Source organism: Aythya ferina (genome assembly GCF_964211825.1).
Source record: "Aythya ferina genome assembly, chromosome: 3".
In the NCBI taxonomy this organism is placed as follows: domain Eukaryota; kingdom Metazoa; phylum Chordata; class Aves; order Anseriformes; family Anatidae; genus Aythya; species Aythya ferina.
The window spans coordinates 52750781-52769416 of record NC_140298.1 but is presented as its reverse complement, the minus strand read 5'-3'; the positions used below and the strand labels follow the sequence as shown (position 1 = coordinate 52769416).

Genomic DNA, 18636 nt, shown 5'->3' with positions numbered 1-18636 from the left:
AAACAAAAATACTCATGTGTCTTATTTTTATTTTAAGGAATTAGAAGAATCAATAAGAACAAAAGAAAAAGAAGTAGAAAACATAGAACAAAGTGGTCTGTCTTTGATACAGAACAAGAAGGAAGAAGTCTCTTCTACTGTTATGAATACACTGAAAGAAATCAACCATGCCTGGGCCAACTTGGATCACATGGTAAAACAATTATCAAAGGGCAAACCATAGTTCCAGGAATTGGAACTTGCAGGAGAACAATTAGCAGTTTGCAGCTAGTGGATTTATTCTGTGTTGTATGGGAAGAGATTCTGAATTGTGTCTCTGTTTTCATCCATCTTCAAGCTAGTGTGTACATGAAATTTACTATATCAAGGATCACAGAATCACAGAATCTGTTTTACATTCTTAAAATTCAAGCTTTTTATATGCTGATACGTAGTAGAAAAGTACCAAATGATCCATAAGTAACTACCTTTTTAAGCATATGGGTCACGCAGACTGAGGAAGAGATCAGTTTCAATTGTCATCACCTGAAATCTGAACCTTGGTAGCATTAGTCCATATTCTCAGGAAGAATGCAGTGTGTTAGAACTATCCTCTCTTGTAGCACTAGCCTCTCTTGGATTTGAGAGGCCAACTGCCTGTCTTAAGGAGTCAAGAAATTGCTTTTGAACCTTCTTCGAAGCAAGGTAGAATGTACTCACTATCTTTCCAGTCCCTGCCATACTGGTCTTCTGTGGCTTTATGGAATCAAACAGACCTTTCTGCTGTACCCAGTGTAAGCCTAGCTGATGGTAGGGCAAAATGTTCTCTTCTTTCTCCAACAAGTTTAAAGTTCTGCATGAAGAACAAGTAGAATCTGAGATCAAAAGGAAGGAAATAATTTAAACAAAAGCAAACCCCTTGAATGTTTTTCATTTACCTTTTTTTTTTTTTTTTCCCTCCTTCCCTCCTCCTAGGTTAGCCAACTAAAGATATTGTTGCAATCTGTTCTTGATCAGTGGAGCATTTACAAAGTGGCTTATGAAGAACTGAACAGTTACCTGATGGAAGCCAGATATTCTCTGTCCCGTTTCTATCTCCTTACTGGTTCTTTGGAAGCTGTGAAAGTCCAAGTTCATAACCTTCAGGTGAAAAGGAATACCATGCTTCTTGCCACACTGAGGATGGATTTAAGGATAAACGTTGTCCTTATTGCATGGATGCAATACATGTACATTTTAGCTGATAATGAATGAAACTACAGGTGTATCGGCACATTAAAATCTTATGACATTGAGAGGGCACTTTATCAAGTAGCCATTACATTTTTCATTTATCTAACTAACTAAAATGGTAAAATTGTTTCATTTGTAGATTTTTTGTGTTGTTGCTTACATTTTGACCTGTTAATGTTCCACACACTGAGACAGCTTTTATAAAATTATATCTGTGGATCTAGTTTACATAAAAAAGCAATTTGCTTAAAAGTAAATACTCTGTGTGATTGGATGTCCAGACGTATACAGCCAAATGCCTTAAGCATAATCCTCACTTTCCAAATCAAAATTTAAAGAACATATATACACTTCACAGGCACTCTTCCATGTTTTCATTTTCTACATATCAGACAGGAGGAGTCAGTAGAAGGATAAGTTGTGTGTTTTTTTGTTGTTGTTGTTGTTTGTTGTTGTTTATTTGTTTTTAAAAAGCCCTTTTTTACTTATTTTGTGTATATTGATTGATCAGGTTGAGATTTGCTGAACTGTTCAAACTGCAATAATATAATTAAATATATATATACTTTTTTTAAAAAAATAAAAGGAACATTTTCCCTGATAGCAATACTTCAGTCTGTTAAGTGAAAAAGTAAGAACCTTCTTTTTAGAATAAAACTTTTTTATGCTGTTCCTTTTTCATCTAAGTTTGAACAGGAAAACGTCATTAAATTTAATATCTTACAGCAGTTAATGTGTTATTTCTGAGGGAGTTCCATGCACTTATTCTGTCAGTACAAAAGTATTTGCTTAGGACAATTTCTTTTACAAAATTTTTACATATTTAGAAAATTTTGGTTAAAAACATACTTTTTGCTACACCTGGATATTGAATCAAGTGTATCTAGCAATAGTCTTTATATTAAAAAACTTCCTAGTTAGATTCAATACACATGAAATCTAGTTTTGCTTTCATAACCCATATATTGCAATCGCTACATACGATTTTGAAATGTTTCTACATCATACAGTTATAATAGTTTGTGTATCATTATTTTTTCTTCTATTTCAGAGCCTACAGGATGAACTAGAAAAGCAAGAAAATAGTTTACAGAAATTTGGTTCAGTGACCAATCAATTGTTAAAACAATGTCACCCACCAGTGACTGAAACACTTACCACCACTTTGAAGGAAGTGAATATGAGGTAGAAAGTGTGTTTATGTTGAACTGTACTTTCAGTGGTAGATTTGCATTTAACTGTGGACTCAATTTTCCATCATTTTTATTTTTATTATATTTTATGTATTCTTTTATTTTATTCCTTTTGCTGGAGCAGAAGTGTGTTATTTTACTAGTAATAATAAAAGAAATGTTTTCTCCAGAAAGAGATTTGGATCATTAGTGTCAGCAGCTTTGCTCCATGCATGGCTGCAGGGAAATTTGCAACCATGACAATTCTTGTTCTGGAAAATAAAACTGCACTTAAAATGCAAGAATTCTGTCTGAAAATTGCTGTGCATGCCTTAGTTTCTCCAGTACTCAGCTTGCAATTTCTAGCTGTAGGAAGAGCATGATAGACTTTTCTATCTAAGATCTAAGCTTTTGCCAGTAGCTTGGCAAACAACTTCCCCAACTTTGAATCCAGGCCATAGAAGTCTGAAGGTTTATTCAGAGAAGCTACAGAAGGATTTGATTGATCCAAGATCAAAAACTGCTGTGGTAGAAATACTGTTGTATTTGGTTTTGGGGGGTTGTATGTTTGTTAGTCTGTTTTTGAAAACGCAATCATGCCAAACTCATTTTGGTTCATCCTGTACTAGAAACTGGAAACATGGGGAGAAGACTTTTTCCCCAGAGAAGCTGTGGATGCCCCATCCCTGGAAGTGTTCAAGGCCAGGTTGGATGGGGCTTTGAGCAACCTGGTCTAGTGGAAGGTATCCCTGCCCATGGCAGGAGGGTTGGAACTGGATGAACTGTAAGGTCCCTTCCAACCTAAGCCATTCTATGATAAGATACTGTATGATTTAAGTCTCAGTGATGACTGACAAGGTTTTCACTTTATGAGATAATTTTATCATATAGTAACAATTGAAAATGCTGTGATTTTTCTTTGATAAGGAAATAATGAGAAAATTTGATAAACACAGTACATTTCAGAAAGCAGCTTGTTTTGGGTGCCACTAAAGCTAAGAATTCAAAGAGGAATTAGACATTTAATTGGATAATGAACCTATTAGAGCTTTAATAAACCTGGAAGTATTTTAATTTTATGAGGCTTTATGAATTTAAAGATTCTGTGAGATTTTGGGAGGAAACTGCAGCAGAAGAAATGGTTTCATATTTACACCTGTTCTGGGCCTTTCAGGCCCTTGATTAAATTTGAGGCTGGCAGTTCTTGGCCAGTTATGTCTGCTGTGTGGTGAACCAAGGTGTGCTAAGTGGGAATTGCAGTAGGTTCACTTCAAAAAGCGTACTCCAGCTTTGACCTAAAATATTAATATGCAGCATCCAAGATGCAGTACAGATCAAACCTGGTATGACAGGTCAGAACATCCTGTTAACATATTTCTTAGATTCCTTTTTTTTCTCCTAATGTCTGAATCTTGATTATTATTATAAAATTTCTTAAAAGACAGAAAACCACAGGAAACAGCACTGAGGAAGAAGGGCAGAGACAATGGATACAACAGTGAGGAAGAGGGGCAGGTGTAGTTCTTTTGAGCTACCAAGGTTTGATCATTCATCCAATCTCTTCACCAGGTGGAACAACCTTCTTCAGGAGATTGCAGAGCGGCTGCGTTCCAGTAAGGGTCTCCTTCAGCTGTGGCAGAGATACAAGGACTGTTACCAACAATGCTCTTCAACAGTCCGTCAACGAGAAGATCAAATCAATGAACTGTTGAAGACTGCAACCAGTAAAGATATTGCTGATGATGAAGTAACTTCTTGGATTCAGGACTGTAATGTATGTTCACTTAATCGTTGCACTATACAACAGCTCTGTGACCTAAAAATCACAACAGGCTCTACATTACTAAACTACATATTTGGTGTATTGGAAATTTTCTTTTTATTGAAGCATCTCTCATGTGCAGGAGAGACAGCTTCATGTCTGCTACCCAAATCTCATGATTATCTCGGACTTATATGATCCCTCTATTATTTGTTGCTGTATTATGTTGCTTTTATCTGAAGTCATCTCTCTGGAGAAGGTGGATAAATTCTATTGTTTGATTCAGTCTTAAGTCCTTGCTTATCAAAGTATTTCTTGCTAGGCAAGAATCTCCGCCAAATCCATTGAGCTCCTTATAGTAGAAAGAAACAGGATCCTTTGTCTATATTTCCACAAGTCAAGGCTGGTCACTTTTTCTGAATGAAAAAAGACTGTGTGTGTTCTTGGTGTCTTTATCCTTCCACATGGAGGAACAGTGTTGACTGGAACCTTGAGATTCCTCTATTTTTGATACTGTGTCCCAGAGAAGCAGGATTTTTTGTCTCCTGTTATGTGGTTATGTTTTGGTGTGTTTGAGTTCAAGTTAATGTTAAGTGTCCTTGATAAGAAAATTGAAATGGCAGTTGTCTTAGGGTAAGAAAAACAATTGCAAGGCAAAAAATTAACACATTAATGAGCATTCTGAGCATTTGCTGCCATAGTTTGCTGGACAGGCAACTCAAATAGTTCAGTCAGATAATTGCATTACGCAATTTGCAAAAGTTAGTTTTTAATCCATCCCGGTAATTCATAACAAGAAGGAAAAATAAAAATAAAAATAAAAATAAAAATAAAAATAAAAATAAAAATAGGAGATCTAGGGATCAGGTTGCCTTGTGGCAACCCACAGGTAGAATTGCCACTGCTTAGGAGCAGCATGTCAGTAAATCGAAAGTGTTTTTTTCAACAAGTGTTGCCTCATCAGTAACGGCAGTTTACTCAATGGCAGCTGAGTGTTCACTTCTTTCTGTTCCTCTGCACATAAGCAATTCTAGATATGTTTTATTCTGCATATCATTCCTTTTTATGCAAAGAGACAGTGGGCACTTTGGCATTGAAATATAGTAATAAATATAAATTTTTCATGTAGTAGTGGTCCTTACTGATTTCATTTCTCCTACATATCAGGGAGGATGGCATCAACTGAGTGTCAGATTAACTATTCCTATCTTTATTCAATGTGTTGCCACAGGATCTACTCGTTGATTTAAAGACAGCACAGGATTCACTGATTGTTCTTCAAGAACTGGGAGAGGAGCTAAAAAGCCAGGTGGAGGCTTCAGCAGCAGCAGCTATACAGTCTGATCAACTGTCTCTGAACCAGAATCTGTCAACCCTAGAACAAATTCTCCGCAAGCAGCAAACAGTACTTCAGGTATTTCAAAGAGTGTTTTCAGTTCCTTCATCCAATCACCTTGTTGTACTTGAAAACACAATTAGCCAAAAATACCTGGGTAAAGAAGATGGTGCTACTTGTTCATCTGCATTTCCCAATCTTCCCTGAAAGCCAAAGAAAAAAAAAAAAAGTTCAAGTACAGTATAGAGACCTCGTAAGAAGTTCCACTTTCTGGAATAGAATGTGCAAACCTCACAGGGGAATGTTTCCATCTGGAATGCCAAGGGCAACATTCTTTGTGCAGACAGCAATAATGCTAATGACTATATCCACAGCTACTGCTTCCCCAGTGACAACTTCTCTTCCCAGCTTGTTCTTTAGTGGTAAAACAAAGGAGAGAAGATTCCAAACAATTGTGTAGCATGGATTTTAACAGTTCCTGATAATGTCAGTGACCATACTGACACCTACTATTTGTGTCAAAGCTTGTATGTCACATTTTGCTAATTTTTGCATGTGTCACTAGGGTCTAAAGGGCAGAAAAAGAGTGTCAGAATGTGTTTGATAGGGCATGGAAGTGCATGGATGAGAAAGCAACAAGGCAGTGGCTTCTGTTTGGGTGACAAGTGGAGTTGTCTAAGAAATCTAGTGTCATCAAGAATATGCTCATTAATGTAAGGAGAGATTTTTTTTCATTTGAAATTGCAACAGAAACTGGTGGTTCTTTTTATTGACAGAGCACATTAAACAGAGGAGTATTTTATATAAGGAAGTTAGAGCAGGCTATGTATTTTAAATCAAGAAGGTCTTTTAATATTTTGCTGAAGTGCTGCCTTTTTGCTATGATGAAAAATCCCATTTTCTCACCTGGTGTGGACTTTACAGCAAAAGCCCCATGATAAAAATAATGAAAATAAATAATAATAATAATAATAAACGCTATATCCACAGTCTGTAAACAAAGCAACAGTTTAAATTGTTCCTAGTGTATACTTCTGTTTGCAAATCTATAATGAGAATAATCAGAATAATCAGGAGCATAACTACCAGAAGGGTGCTATGTGGCTAAATTCCTAAATCATGGGTTCTTTTTTATTGAAGGCTGGAGTCCTGGACTATCAAACCTTTGCCAAGAACCTGCAAGTCCTTGAGGTCTGGATAACAGAAGCAGAAGAAATACTGAAAGGACAGGATCCTAGTCACTCATCTGATCTCTCAGCAATACAGAGTAGGATGGAGGAACTAAAAGTGAGTAATAAATACACAAAATGTTCATTTTTTTACATTGGCCTGGTTAATTTGTACAGGGTATGCACAAATATTACTCTATACATATTAAAGAACTGTCACTCGTGGGAAGCATAGGACTGAGAAATTTGATGTTTGATGGTAGTCAGGTAGTGATTGATTGTCCATGTTATTCTGCTCCTGAGTAAAGAATAAAAGGAAAAACAAAGGATTTGGATTAAATGAATATCAAATCAAATTAGGAGTGGAAAATTTAGCAACTTTTGGAGTTCCTTTATCTTATTTTCTCTCAATTTTTTTTGAATGTATGCAGCTTAAGGACCAAATCATCTACACGTTTTGGATATATTGATATACTGAAGTGTACTGAAACATTCATACTGTGTACCCTATAATATACATTTAAACTCTTTTTCTTTCTTTTTGTGTTGCCTTTTTTTATTATTTATTTATTTATTTATTATCTTTCTTCTTCTTTTGGAGGCCCTGACAGGAAGTTGATTGTCTCTGCCACCTAGGCTGTTTTTGTCATTTTAATATTCAATTATTTTTCTTTCAGGATTAACTATACATGTTTTTCCACTGTGCATGCTAACAAGCATAGCACTTTTTCCTAATTTAATGATTTGGACACTTCTGTACTGCAAAAGAAAATAATAATAATAATAATAATAATAATAATAATAATAATAATAATAATAATAATAATAATAATAATAAAATCGAGTGAGTATGTTCAATGTGGTATGCTACCCTAACATTGAGTTTAGCAAACACAAAAAAAGGCTCGCTTTCTTGGCAAGATAGACATGTAGCTTCAAGCACTAGCCTATTTTTGCAGCTCTGAGAGGTAAATCTCTAGTTCAGCAATATATGTAAGTGCAATTTGAGTTTACTTCTCTGTTTCTGTTTAAGTTTTCTTCTATACTGGGACCAAAGAGGCTGAAAACTGGAAATAAAGTCTTTCCTTGGCATAGGGAGTTTGCCACTTGGTGGCAACCAAGGCCATTCCAAATTTAACTGAGTGCTAGCTTAGTCTATACTAGTGTAATTACTGAACTTCTTGCTTATCAGCTCTATTGTTTGTTGCAGAGTCAGATGTTGAAGTTCAGCAGCATGGCCCCAGATTTGGACCGTCTTAATGAGCTGGGTTACAGGCTTCCTCTGAATGATAAAGAAATCAAAAGGATGCAGAACCTGAACAGACACTGGTCTCTCATCTCATCTCAGACTACAGAAAGATTCAGGTGGGGATATCTTAAGATTATTGTATAGTTTTCTTATATTACAATAGTTAGAAAGTATACCTTTTGCAGAGTATAAAAAATATTTCAGATATTTCATTAACCAAAGCACCTTTCCTTTAGTGTACTCATGAATAAAGATAGAAGTCAATGAGTTGAGATGGTGGTTTTGCCATAAATTAGAGTTTGAAATAAGGAAGATTGGTTCTTTTTAGTGTTGTATAGATAGATTAAATGATGCAGCTGCATGGGAAAATCAATACTATCTGATTTAGATTTCTGCTGGAAAATTTACTACAAGAGTCAATACTATGTGAGAGAGCAGGAGACCTTACCTGAATCCATCTTTCTTTCTTTCTTCCTTTCAGTAAGCTGCAGTCTTTCCTGCTGCAGAAGCAGACCTTTTTGGAGAAGTGTGAAACTTGGATGGATTTGTTAGTTCAGACTGAGCAGAAGCTGGCAGCAGAGATTTCAGGAAACTACCAGAGCCTTTTAGAGCAACAGAGGGCACATGAGGCAAGTCATCATGTGTATATATACATAACTACAACACATACTATTTATACATAGGTGGAACTCACATTCTTTTGGGGAGTAATATAATAGTATGTCTTGAATATGTCTAGTGGGTGGCATCCCTGCACATGGAAGGAGGGTTGGAACCGGGTGATCTTTAAGGTCTCTTCCAACCTGAGCCATTCTGTGATTCTATGATAAATTGAATTACATTTGCTTGCACTCTTTGTGGATGTCTTAACTTAGAAACAACAGCATGCAAATATGTCAGTGATATCCAGTTTTGTGGAGGGCTTGCTTATCTGTCTGCATTTTGTGTATAACATATTGGGATGCGTCTAACTGCTTGTCCCCTATACTTATTCTACTTCATATTAGTTTCTACCAAGGGAATCAAAGTTTTATTGGTCTTCCCATAAGACCAAACTATCCTCATGCACTTTGACCCTTTGTCTTTAGTCCTAACTGGAGATTTCAGTTCTTTCATTTTATTTTGATTTTGTTAATTTACCAATAAATTGCCAACATACATTGTATCTGAAAAGCAAGACTTTTCTGTCAAAGACTGAGTTATATAATTCATCATGCAGGCTCCATTTGTGTTCCTTTTGGTAACATTTCCTTGGAGAACAAACTGATTTGATCTTCACTCTGTGCTGGAATCATTTGTTTGTAGACCTATTTACAACAAACCAAGAACTAGTCCAGCTTTTGCTGAAGGAAAAAAACTGATTCAGAGTTTTTACTAGAGGATGCTTTTCTGATTCTATGGTGAGGTCAAATGATGCACATTTTTTCTCCACCCATATTGTTACTGCCAAGAATCTTAGTAAAGATCAATTAAGACAAGTCAATTTTCATACCAAAGCTCCCATGTGGCAACAGCAGTTTCAGTTCCCACAACTTTTTCAACTGACCTACCCCAATATTCAGGAAGGATCACAGGGGAGTTGTGTCCTTCCACCCTTTGTGTCTTATTTCAGCATAATGTTTGGGTGAACATTTTTAAGCAGGAAGTAATTCACAATATTTTTTGCTTGCTTTAGTAGATATTTGCTTTAACATTTAACTGCATTTTGCATTTTTCAAATCTCATCCATTTCATTTCATCTCAGCGCTGCCAGCATTAACTGGACAGGGTATCTTTGTAATTTGAGATATCTCAACATTTTGAGATTTGTATGTCCACAAATCATCACTGTCTAAACAGATAAGTTCCTACTGTTGTATTGGCCACTCATAGTTATATTTTTTGAAAGGGGTTAACAAGGATCTTTTTGCATGTAATTGCATGTCTTGAGACCTCAGCCTAATTCTCTCCTGAAAACTTGATCTGTTTCAACTATCTGAAGCAGTTAGTTCAGATAAGTGCTACTCAGTAGAAGGTGATTTTTTTTTCTTTGAACTGTAAAGTCATCTTTCAGAATTTAGAGAATTAATAGCCAATTATCCAAATACTGCATTTCACCCTAACAAAATGTTGTAAACTGTATCTTTTTATGAAGAAATTGCTTTCCACTCCTGCCAGCTGAAAGACAAGGTTCAAATCTAGATTCCTTGAGATGACTTTCCAGATTGTTTTACCTTATTTCCTTGAACATTAATGAGAAAATATTCTATTTCCACATACATTCCCAGAATGGATATTAGGATGCATTCAGTTCTGCTATCAGCTTTCCAGTGCTGACTCTTAACTTTCAAATAAACAAATGTTTATTTGAACAGGACCCCAGCTACCTCAGTGGCCTTATTTAGAAATAATTTCCCACTGTTATTTACAAACCTTTGATGTGGATGTGGTGCTTTTTCTAAATATCATGAGCTAACACTTTCATCCACATCAGATAACTCCTTCATGACAATCTTGCAGTCATTTTTATGCAATTCTCCAGATATCTATCTGGAGACCTGGTACATTCCTCAGGACACTTACAAAGTGCCAATGCACTGAGACAAGCATTTGAGAAAGTGCTGGTGGGGGAAGAGGGAATTGCTTGCCAATGCACTTACTGTTGTGTTTTGTGGTTTGTTTGTTTTTTTTTTTTTCAATGTGCTGGTATTGTGCGTTTCAATACCTGTCCTCCTTTCCTGTTTCTTTGAATTCCTATTTCTGTGTTGACAGTGATCTACATATGAGAAGAAATTGGAATGGCAAGTGGTCTCACATAACAGAATATCCCCTTTTATATACAAAGTTAATATGTATTCACAGAACAAGTGGATGTTGACAAGAATATTTCTGGTTTTGGGTAGGGTTTGAGTACATCCTCTCTAAGCAGAGTTCTTCATGCTTGATAAGGTTTTATTTCACCTATCCTTCAGAAAAAGATTTTAAGTAGTCAATGAAAAATATTTTTTACCACAGAATATTGATATTTCATACAGACAGAATTAAAATGTAAAACCTTTCTTTAACATCCTTGTCTCCTGTACAACAGCTATTTCAGGCAGAGATGTTCAGTCGCCAGCAGATTTTGCATTCAATCATCTCTGATGGGCAGCACCTCATAGAGCAAGGACAAGTGGATGACAGGTAGCCATTCTTGTGTTGTTGTTGCTGCTGATTAAGTGAAGTAATACTTAAAATAGTGGGAGACTTCTGAACAGAGAATGTTGCAGAAGATGTTAGTGTTCAGATCATGTTTTTCCAAGACAGAAGTTACCATCTACATGCTTAAGCTATTAATCAGCCAGCTCTTAAATAATACAGTGTTCATTAGGATGTGATGGGGTAGATGCGCTGCATTTGGGAATGTAGTAGCCTTGAGGCTACTTCTCTAACAAATGTTTGTCTTGCATTATCAAACACATCACATATATATCTGTTCTGATGTACCTTCAAAATATGTCTTTCACCAAAGGAGCTTGCACTGACTGATTTACAGTAAGTTACTCTTGATTTGTGCCAAAATAACCTGAAGCATAAATATGATGGAATAAGAATTCATGTTTCATATGATGGAATAAGAATTCATGTAAAAATTCCTGTTTCATTTTTTTATTTTAAATGCTCCTGATCAAATGAATAGGAATCAGTGGAACACCAGTGGCTTCACACTTATGCATTGATTTTGCTAAGGATATCACGGTCCTAATACAAGAAGAACTGTTTACTGCAATATGAGAATTTTATTAATTCTGTGTACATCTTACACCTGCTTTGAGCTAGCTCAGTAGTAAATTTGAGTGCAAATCATGAAATTTCCATGATTTCCTATTAGTTTGGATAATCCAAACTAGCAAAAAATGTGGGTTTCTTTGTATGTTTTGGGGGGAGGGGAGAAGAGTTTCTTTATTTAGGGGAAAAAAAATAAAGTCTTAGTAATTGGACCCCTTTGATTATCCACGTATATGATGTGTGGAGTTATCCTCAGTAAACTGTCAATAGACTTGAGTAGTTTTCTTCTAGTGCTTAATAATCAGCAGCCAAAAAAACACATTTCCTTTCCCTCCAGTTTATTTCATTAAAGAAATAGATTAAAGTATGAATGCTACCATAGTTTTTTATTTATTTATTAATTTGCAATAGGGATGAGTTTAATCTGAAGTTGACACTTCTAAGTAATCAATGGCAAGGAGTAATTCGTCGGGCACAGCAGAGGAGGGGGATCATTGACAGCCAGATCCACCAGTGGCAGCGCTACAGGGAGATGGCAGAGAAACTGCGCAAGTGGCTGGTGGAAATGTCCTGTCAGCCAGTGAGTGATCTGGGAAATGCTCCTATCCCATTGCAGCAAGTCAGAGCATTACTGGATGAAGTGCAGGTATGTGCAGTGTGTTGTAGAAAGAAGAAATAATACAGCTTTTTATCATCATTTAAAATATTCTTAGAAGTACTTTAGATTCATACTATGTGCCTGGTAGAAAGCAATATTAGATATCAGTTATTCTTTGAAACTGACGTAGCCTCAAAACCAACACTTTGATGGAAAGGAAGTAAAGAACATGCAGTGATTAACTTAACAAACTCTTTCTCAAGCTTTGTTAGTGTTTTTTTTTTGTTGCTGTTTTGTAACTAACCTTATATTGAAGATGTCTTGAAACAAAAACAGTAATCTCCCATTTGAGAAATGTATTCTAGCTAACAAAAATGGATACCTTGAATGCCTGATGTGATTTTCATGTGAAGTTAACGGTATCTATTTAGCAGTTTGGTGTCTTTTTTAGCCAGATGATACTGTATTATAAGCGTATTGTGCTCTTGAGGAACTGTTTCTCCTCAAGATCAATTGAAATGCTGATATAAATGAGGAGAAGGAGAAGTCTTCCATGTCTTTATCTCCTTGGAGAAATTTTCTAATGGTCTGCTGCAGTAAATGGTAAAAAAAAAAAAAAAAAAAAAAAAAAAAAAAAAAAAAAAAAGAAAAGTATCAAAGTATTTGAGCTGTAGCTCATGCTTAAGTATGCAACCAAATAAAAGTGAACTAGTAAAATATGGCTTTTAGGACAGATTATACTGAATTTCTAATTATAATTAAAAAAAAAAAAAAAAAAGTTGACAGAAATCCATTTATAATTGCAGCTTAAAGAGAAAGTTGTTCTAAGGCAGCAAGGGAGTTATATCCTTGCTGTGGAAGCTGGGAAGCAATTGCTGCTCTCTGCTGACAGTGGAGCTGAGGCAGCCCTGCAGACAGAGCTTACAGAAATTCAGGAGGGCTGGAAGATAGCTAGCACCCAACTGGAAGAACAGAAGAAACAGCTTGCTTTAATACTGAAAGTAAGTGTGTAATTTTTTCTGTACCTTTCAGCATGTTCACAGTTTCTCACTCTGAACCCTGATAAGACAAGTGTTCTCAAGGGATGAGTACAAATACAGGAATTGACTGTATACTGCATTACCATTTCATTTCACTACCTCTGATTTTCAAATATTTAAACTAGAAGAGGAAAAAGTTCCAAGCTACTTTGGAACAAGCTTATATATTCCTTGATATCTTTTAATCAATATTTCCACATCACTGCTAATAAAAGATATTCCTAACAATACTATTTTCAACATAGAGCAAAAATGTATTTTATTTTGCACAATGCTGGTGGGTTTTTATACATGCTGTATTGAGAACTGTATCTGCCTTATTCCTTCTTGTCCTGGTTTCAGGACAAAAAAAGGACTGTTGTGGTTTAACCCAGCCGGCAGCTAAACACTGCACAGACATTTGCTCACCCTCCCTTCTCCCTCTCTGGGATGGGGGAGAGAAACAGGAAAGTGAAGCCTGTGAGTTGAGATAAAGACAGTTTATTAAGACAGGAAAATAATAATAACAGTAATAATATTAACAATAATGAGATAATAGTACTACTAATAATCATGTGTACAAAACAAGTGATGCACAATGCAATTGCTCACCGCCCGCTGACAGATGCCCAGCCTAACCCCAAGCAGTCCGGCCCCCCCACCCCAGCTAGCCACCCCTATATATTGTTTAGCATGATGTCAGATGGTATGGAGTACCCCTTTAGCTAGTTTGGGTCAGCTGCTCTGGGTCTGTCCCCTCCCAGCTCTTGCTACACCCCCAGCCTGCCCACTGGCAGGACAAAGTGAGAAGCTGAGACGTCCTTGGCTTGGTGTAAGCACTGCTCTGCAATGATTAAAACATCGGTGTTTTATCAGCACTCTTCTCATCCTAAGCGAAAACATAGCACCCTGCCAGATACTAGAAAGAAAATTAACTCTGTCCTAACTGAAACCAGGACACTTCTATGTGCCAGTGCTAAGATATCCCTAGCCATCTGATAGCTGGTGCTTCGTTCAAGAGTCTCGAGTGTTTGCTAACTTAGGTAATGTACTAAGAGTGAGCATTGAACATTTTATTTATTTATTTATTTTAATATAGGCAGTGTCCAGAATGACTGCTAACATCATTTTAAGTACTAAAGATGGTAGTCCAAGATTTAAATTTGGTCTGTCTGTTTTTCCCTTTTGCTCTTTCCATGCAGGATAACGAAAATTAGACTTGTGTATATTAATAGTGAGGTCAATGGCTTTTAGAACAGTTTCAGAGGTTTAATAGAATTCTAAAATTACAGACACTTTAGTTTTGTTTGTAAATAGCAAGGAGAAAAGCAATGCAATAAAATTAAATATTATTTTGGAAAAGTTCAGATAAGTAAATTTTTCTTCCTCTTTCAAGCCATGTTCCTCCTACCTCTGCTTCTAGTTGGGGAATTACATGAGGAAATTTTTATTCATGAAAGCTTATATCTAGGGAAACTAAAAGTTCTGTGGTATTTTGGCCAAAGAAAATATAGAACTTGATGCTTGAAAGTGAGGAAGTAGGGAAATTACCACATAAATTGTATAAATCATCTCATAGATATCCAAACTTCATTACATGTTGCTACCTTGGTCCTACATATGTGACTTTTCAGTAGTCTTCTGACAAAATGAGAAGCGTAAGAGTATATCTTGCATTAAGATCATCATAACCTCATACATCATGTAAGGTCATATTACTTATTAAGGAGAGAAGAAAGAAGACACTAAAGAAAAGGTCCTTTTGCAAGACCTGTTATTTATAATAATCCATCCTGAAGAAAATCATGAAATACTGATATAGACTGAAAAAAATGGAAGGAGAGAAATACTAAGGCAGTGACAGAAGGAGAGTATCTTCAAATAGACAAGTTAAAATAAGTTCCTGTAGTGTAATACAACTGGCAGTCTTAAGGGTTGACTGGCTTATTACAGATTTGTCTGTGTGATTACCTTTTCAATAGGCCTTAACGAACAGGTGAGATGGGCAAAGCTATGCTGTCACATGACAGTTGGTGGCCTTATATTATATTATATTATATTATATTATATTATATTATATTATATTGGAGACATTTAAAATTTTGGAAGGTATACAAGCACTAAAGCTAGATGTAGCTGCTAGGACCATAATTTGGAGGAGGTACTTCAAATACTTCGATCTGACCTGAATTTGCAGTAACCCCAACATTTACATTTTTTTTCTGGAGCTTGATGCATCAGCCATTCAAGAAAGGAAATTGAAAATATTTTGGGGAGTTAAAGGCTTTTCTGAAAGGATGGAGTTATAAATAGACAATACTATAATAACAGGAGGCTTTGACTAGTACATTACTGCTAGCAAAACTAAAACAACAACAACAAAAAAGATATGACTGTGCATATGACCCAAGCTTTAAGACTGCATATTATTCAAAGGGGAAATTCAGTGCTTTCTATTGTTATGGAAATATGTGGTTAATCAGTCAAACCAACATAAGTATGAGAAGTATAATCTAGATCTGAACTGAAGTCTGTTAAACATTTTGCCTTCAGGACTGGGAAAAATCTGAAAAGGGCATAGGAGACTCCCTGGAGAAGCTAAGATCATTCAAAAAAAAGCTTTCTCAGCCTTTGCCAGAACACCATGATGAGTTGCATGCAGAGCAGATTCGTTGCAAGGTAAAGCACTTGTTCTCTGCTAACTGTTGTCTCATCTTTGCATGCTTTTGTGCAGTAACCTCTTTAGGCTTTACATCGCTGACTGTGCAAACCCACCACACGTGACTGTGACAAGCTAAAAACCTATCCATGTAACATTTGAACTGTATAATACCTGAGTGATCTCATTATGATGTAAAACCTGCATGGAATACATCGAACTGATCAAAGTGAGATTATAATAGGGTCTGAAAAGTACTGTAGAAATAACAAGTAATGATATGTTTATATAATATAAATTCTTGCTTCAAATTTAAGCACATTGTTTTTAAACACTCATTTTCTTATTTGAGGTTGTGGACCTTAGATAATATTTTATGCTATATTTCTTGCAGTAGAGAAATGTGGTAGAATTTGAAAGTATTTTTACTACAGAGAATTTCAAATCAATACTTGACACTCCCCAAACCCTTTGAGTTTGAGAGACATTTGAGTACTATTTTAGTTTGTGGCTACTTGTTACAAAGCTGATGTATCATGCTCTGCTGGGGTTGAAAATAGTGGAACATGTGGGGTTGGTGTATTGTTTTTCTTTTAGTAGGGCAGAAGTAGTCCAAATGGTGGATCTGCTCAGATATGACATTAATTCAGTGAGATAAGAATGTTCATCTTTGTTCATCATCACCACATTCAATTTTTTTTGTTTGTTTGTTAGCAAACTGGTCTTTTTTCCTTATGCACTTCTTTTAAGGAGTTAGAGAATGCTGTTGAAGGATGGACAGATGACCTTGCACACCTCTCTCTGCTGAAGGAGTCCCTGTCTGCATATATCAGTGCAGATGATATTTCAGTCCTCAGTGAGCGAATAGAGCTTCTGCACAGACAGTGGGAGGAGCTGTGCCATCAGGCAAGTATAGTACTGAGCTCTGATACGAGTATGCAGACTAAAAAGGTATTGGAGGAAAAAATAATGCAAGTGGCAGATTTTGGAAAAGATGTATATAGGCACAGGTAATGTTCAAATATGAACTCTTGCTGGATCAGGGATAATATCCATAGAAATGTTTCCTTTAGTTACTGCTTATATTTTTATATTTCTTGAACTTTGCCATGCCTACGAGGTCATATTTAAAACAACAAAAAGTCATACTGTGTGTTGTGGGACTGTGGCATGGAGAAAACAGAATTAATACAGTTTGCCATGCTTTTGTGGAGTAGCCGTGCACAGAAATGATGTCCTCTCTCAGCTCAGCATTACTTTTATACCTTCAGTTCTGCTGATGGCTTCTCCTTCTTCAGATGTTAGTGTCTGCATTTCCCTTATTCTGGGGGTGAATTACTTGGCTGCACAATGAGATGAAGAGTATTGCTTGATTTTTTGGTACATAACCTGAGAGGGTGACAGAGCATTGGAACAGGTTGTCCAGAGAGGTTGTGGAGTCTTCTTCTCTGGAGCTATTCAAAACCTGCCTGGATGCCATCCTACACAATGTGCTCTGGGTGATCCTGCTCAACAGAGGGGTTGGATCAGATGATCTTCAGAGGTTCCTTCCAACCTCGGCCATTCTGTGATTCTGTGATCATGCTATTAGTGTATTTCCTGCATCCTTTTTGCATTTAGAGATGCAAATAGTGGATTCTCCCTCACCCAGCTTTTCAGATTAGGATCATGTTATTTCTGTGGTTTTGTAGATGTCACAATGCATACCAGGGATATTGTGGCAAAAGTTACATCCCATAAGTTTCCTATGAAGGCCTCAAAACCACCCTCAAAATAGAAAAAGTGCATTATAATTAACAATGCAGAACTTCTTTAAAGTTAGTTGCATTTGAATGAGCCAACATGGGTACATCTAAACTATGGTCTAGTCACTGTACATGTATTTATGGGAATGGAGATAGCCAGGTAAAGAAGTTTTGTACATACTAAGTGCTTCAGGATGTAACCCAGTGCAACATTGTGTCCAACCGTTGCTTATTTCCGGAAAGTTGTCATCAAATTTAAAACCACAAAAGGGAAATGTTGAGATCATGGTGTATGCTACTGTTAAACCTAACATGGTAGTCAAAGAACACTGCAACCACTTTTGCTTATGAAAGAGCAGATGAAGTCTTCATATTCTCAGCTGAAATGCTGGTATAAAGTCAGAAACAATTTAGAGTACAGTGAGAAGGAAATAAGTAGTGGTTCTGAAACTACAGAAACAACTGCTGCACACCTTCTGCTACTATTTTAATTTCATTTTCCATCCTTTTCCTGTCAAGGATGGACTATTACTCATTTCTTAAACTTAGCAATACTTTTCTTCTTCCAGTATTAATTACAAATTACAGGATTTGCTTGGTGTTTTTTTTATGCCTATTCTTCCTTGTCAGAACATATTCAAGTCCTTTGGAATCTCTGAAGGTGTCAGTGATTCAGAAGAAATAGTCATCCGTGAAATGAGTGTATTGTGACTGAAGCAGAAAATTGCATATGCTATTTTAGAAATTAAAAAAAAAGAAAAAAGTAGTGTCTCTGATTTCGCTTTGTGCTCATGCACAAGTCATGAAGTCTTTTGTAGTTTGGCCTATGCTCTCTCTATATATATATATTTTATTTTATTTTTGGTCTTGGTCAAGCATTCATATCTTCCTTTTAATTAATCTCTTAGACTAAAAAGAAACCATTAATATGCCTTATTGCATTTTATAAGTGAACAAAAATTGTAAGA

General features: G+C 36.1%; 1 protein-coding gene across 19 annotated transcripts in view; it reads left to right on the top strand.

Moving 5' to 3' along the window:
• Nucleotides 1–18636, top strand: part of SYNE1 (spectrin repeat containing nuclear envelope protein 1) — a 307251-nt gene that overhangs the window by 247543 nt on the left and 41072 nt on the right. For all 19 annotated transcript variants that reach the window (XM_084515528.1, XM_084515529.1, XM_084515530.1 and 16 more), the window contains 13 exons: nt 38–193; nt 955–1125; nt 2264–2397; nt 3954–4158; nt 5378–5560; nt 6623–6769; nt 7862–8016; nt 8382–8529; nt 10968–11062; nt 12059–12293; nt 13052–13246; nt 15818–15943; nt 16674–16829. In XM_084515528.1, the coding sequence (XP_084371654.1) occupies nt 38–193; nt 955–1125; nt 2264–2397; nt 3954–4158; nt 5378–5560; nt 6623–6769; nt 7862–8016; nt 8382–8529; nt 10968–11062; nt 12059–12293; nt 13052–13246; nt 15818–15943; nt 16674–16829 (2106 nt within the window). The remainder of the gene's footprint in view (nt 1–37; nt 194–954; nt 1126–2263; nt 2398–3953; nt 4159–5377; nt 5561–6622; nt 6770–7861; nt 8017–8381; nt 8530–10967; nt 11063–12058; nt 12294–13051; nt 13247–15817; nt 15944–16673; nt 16830–18636) is intronic.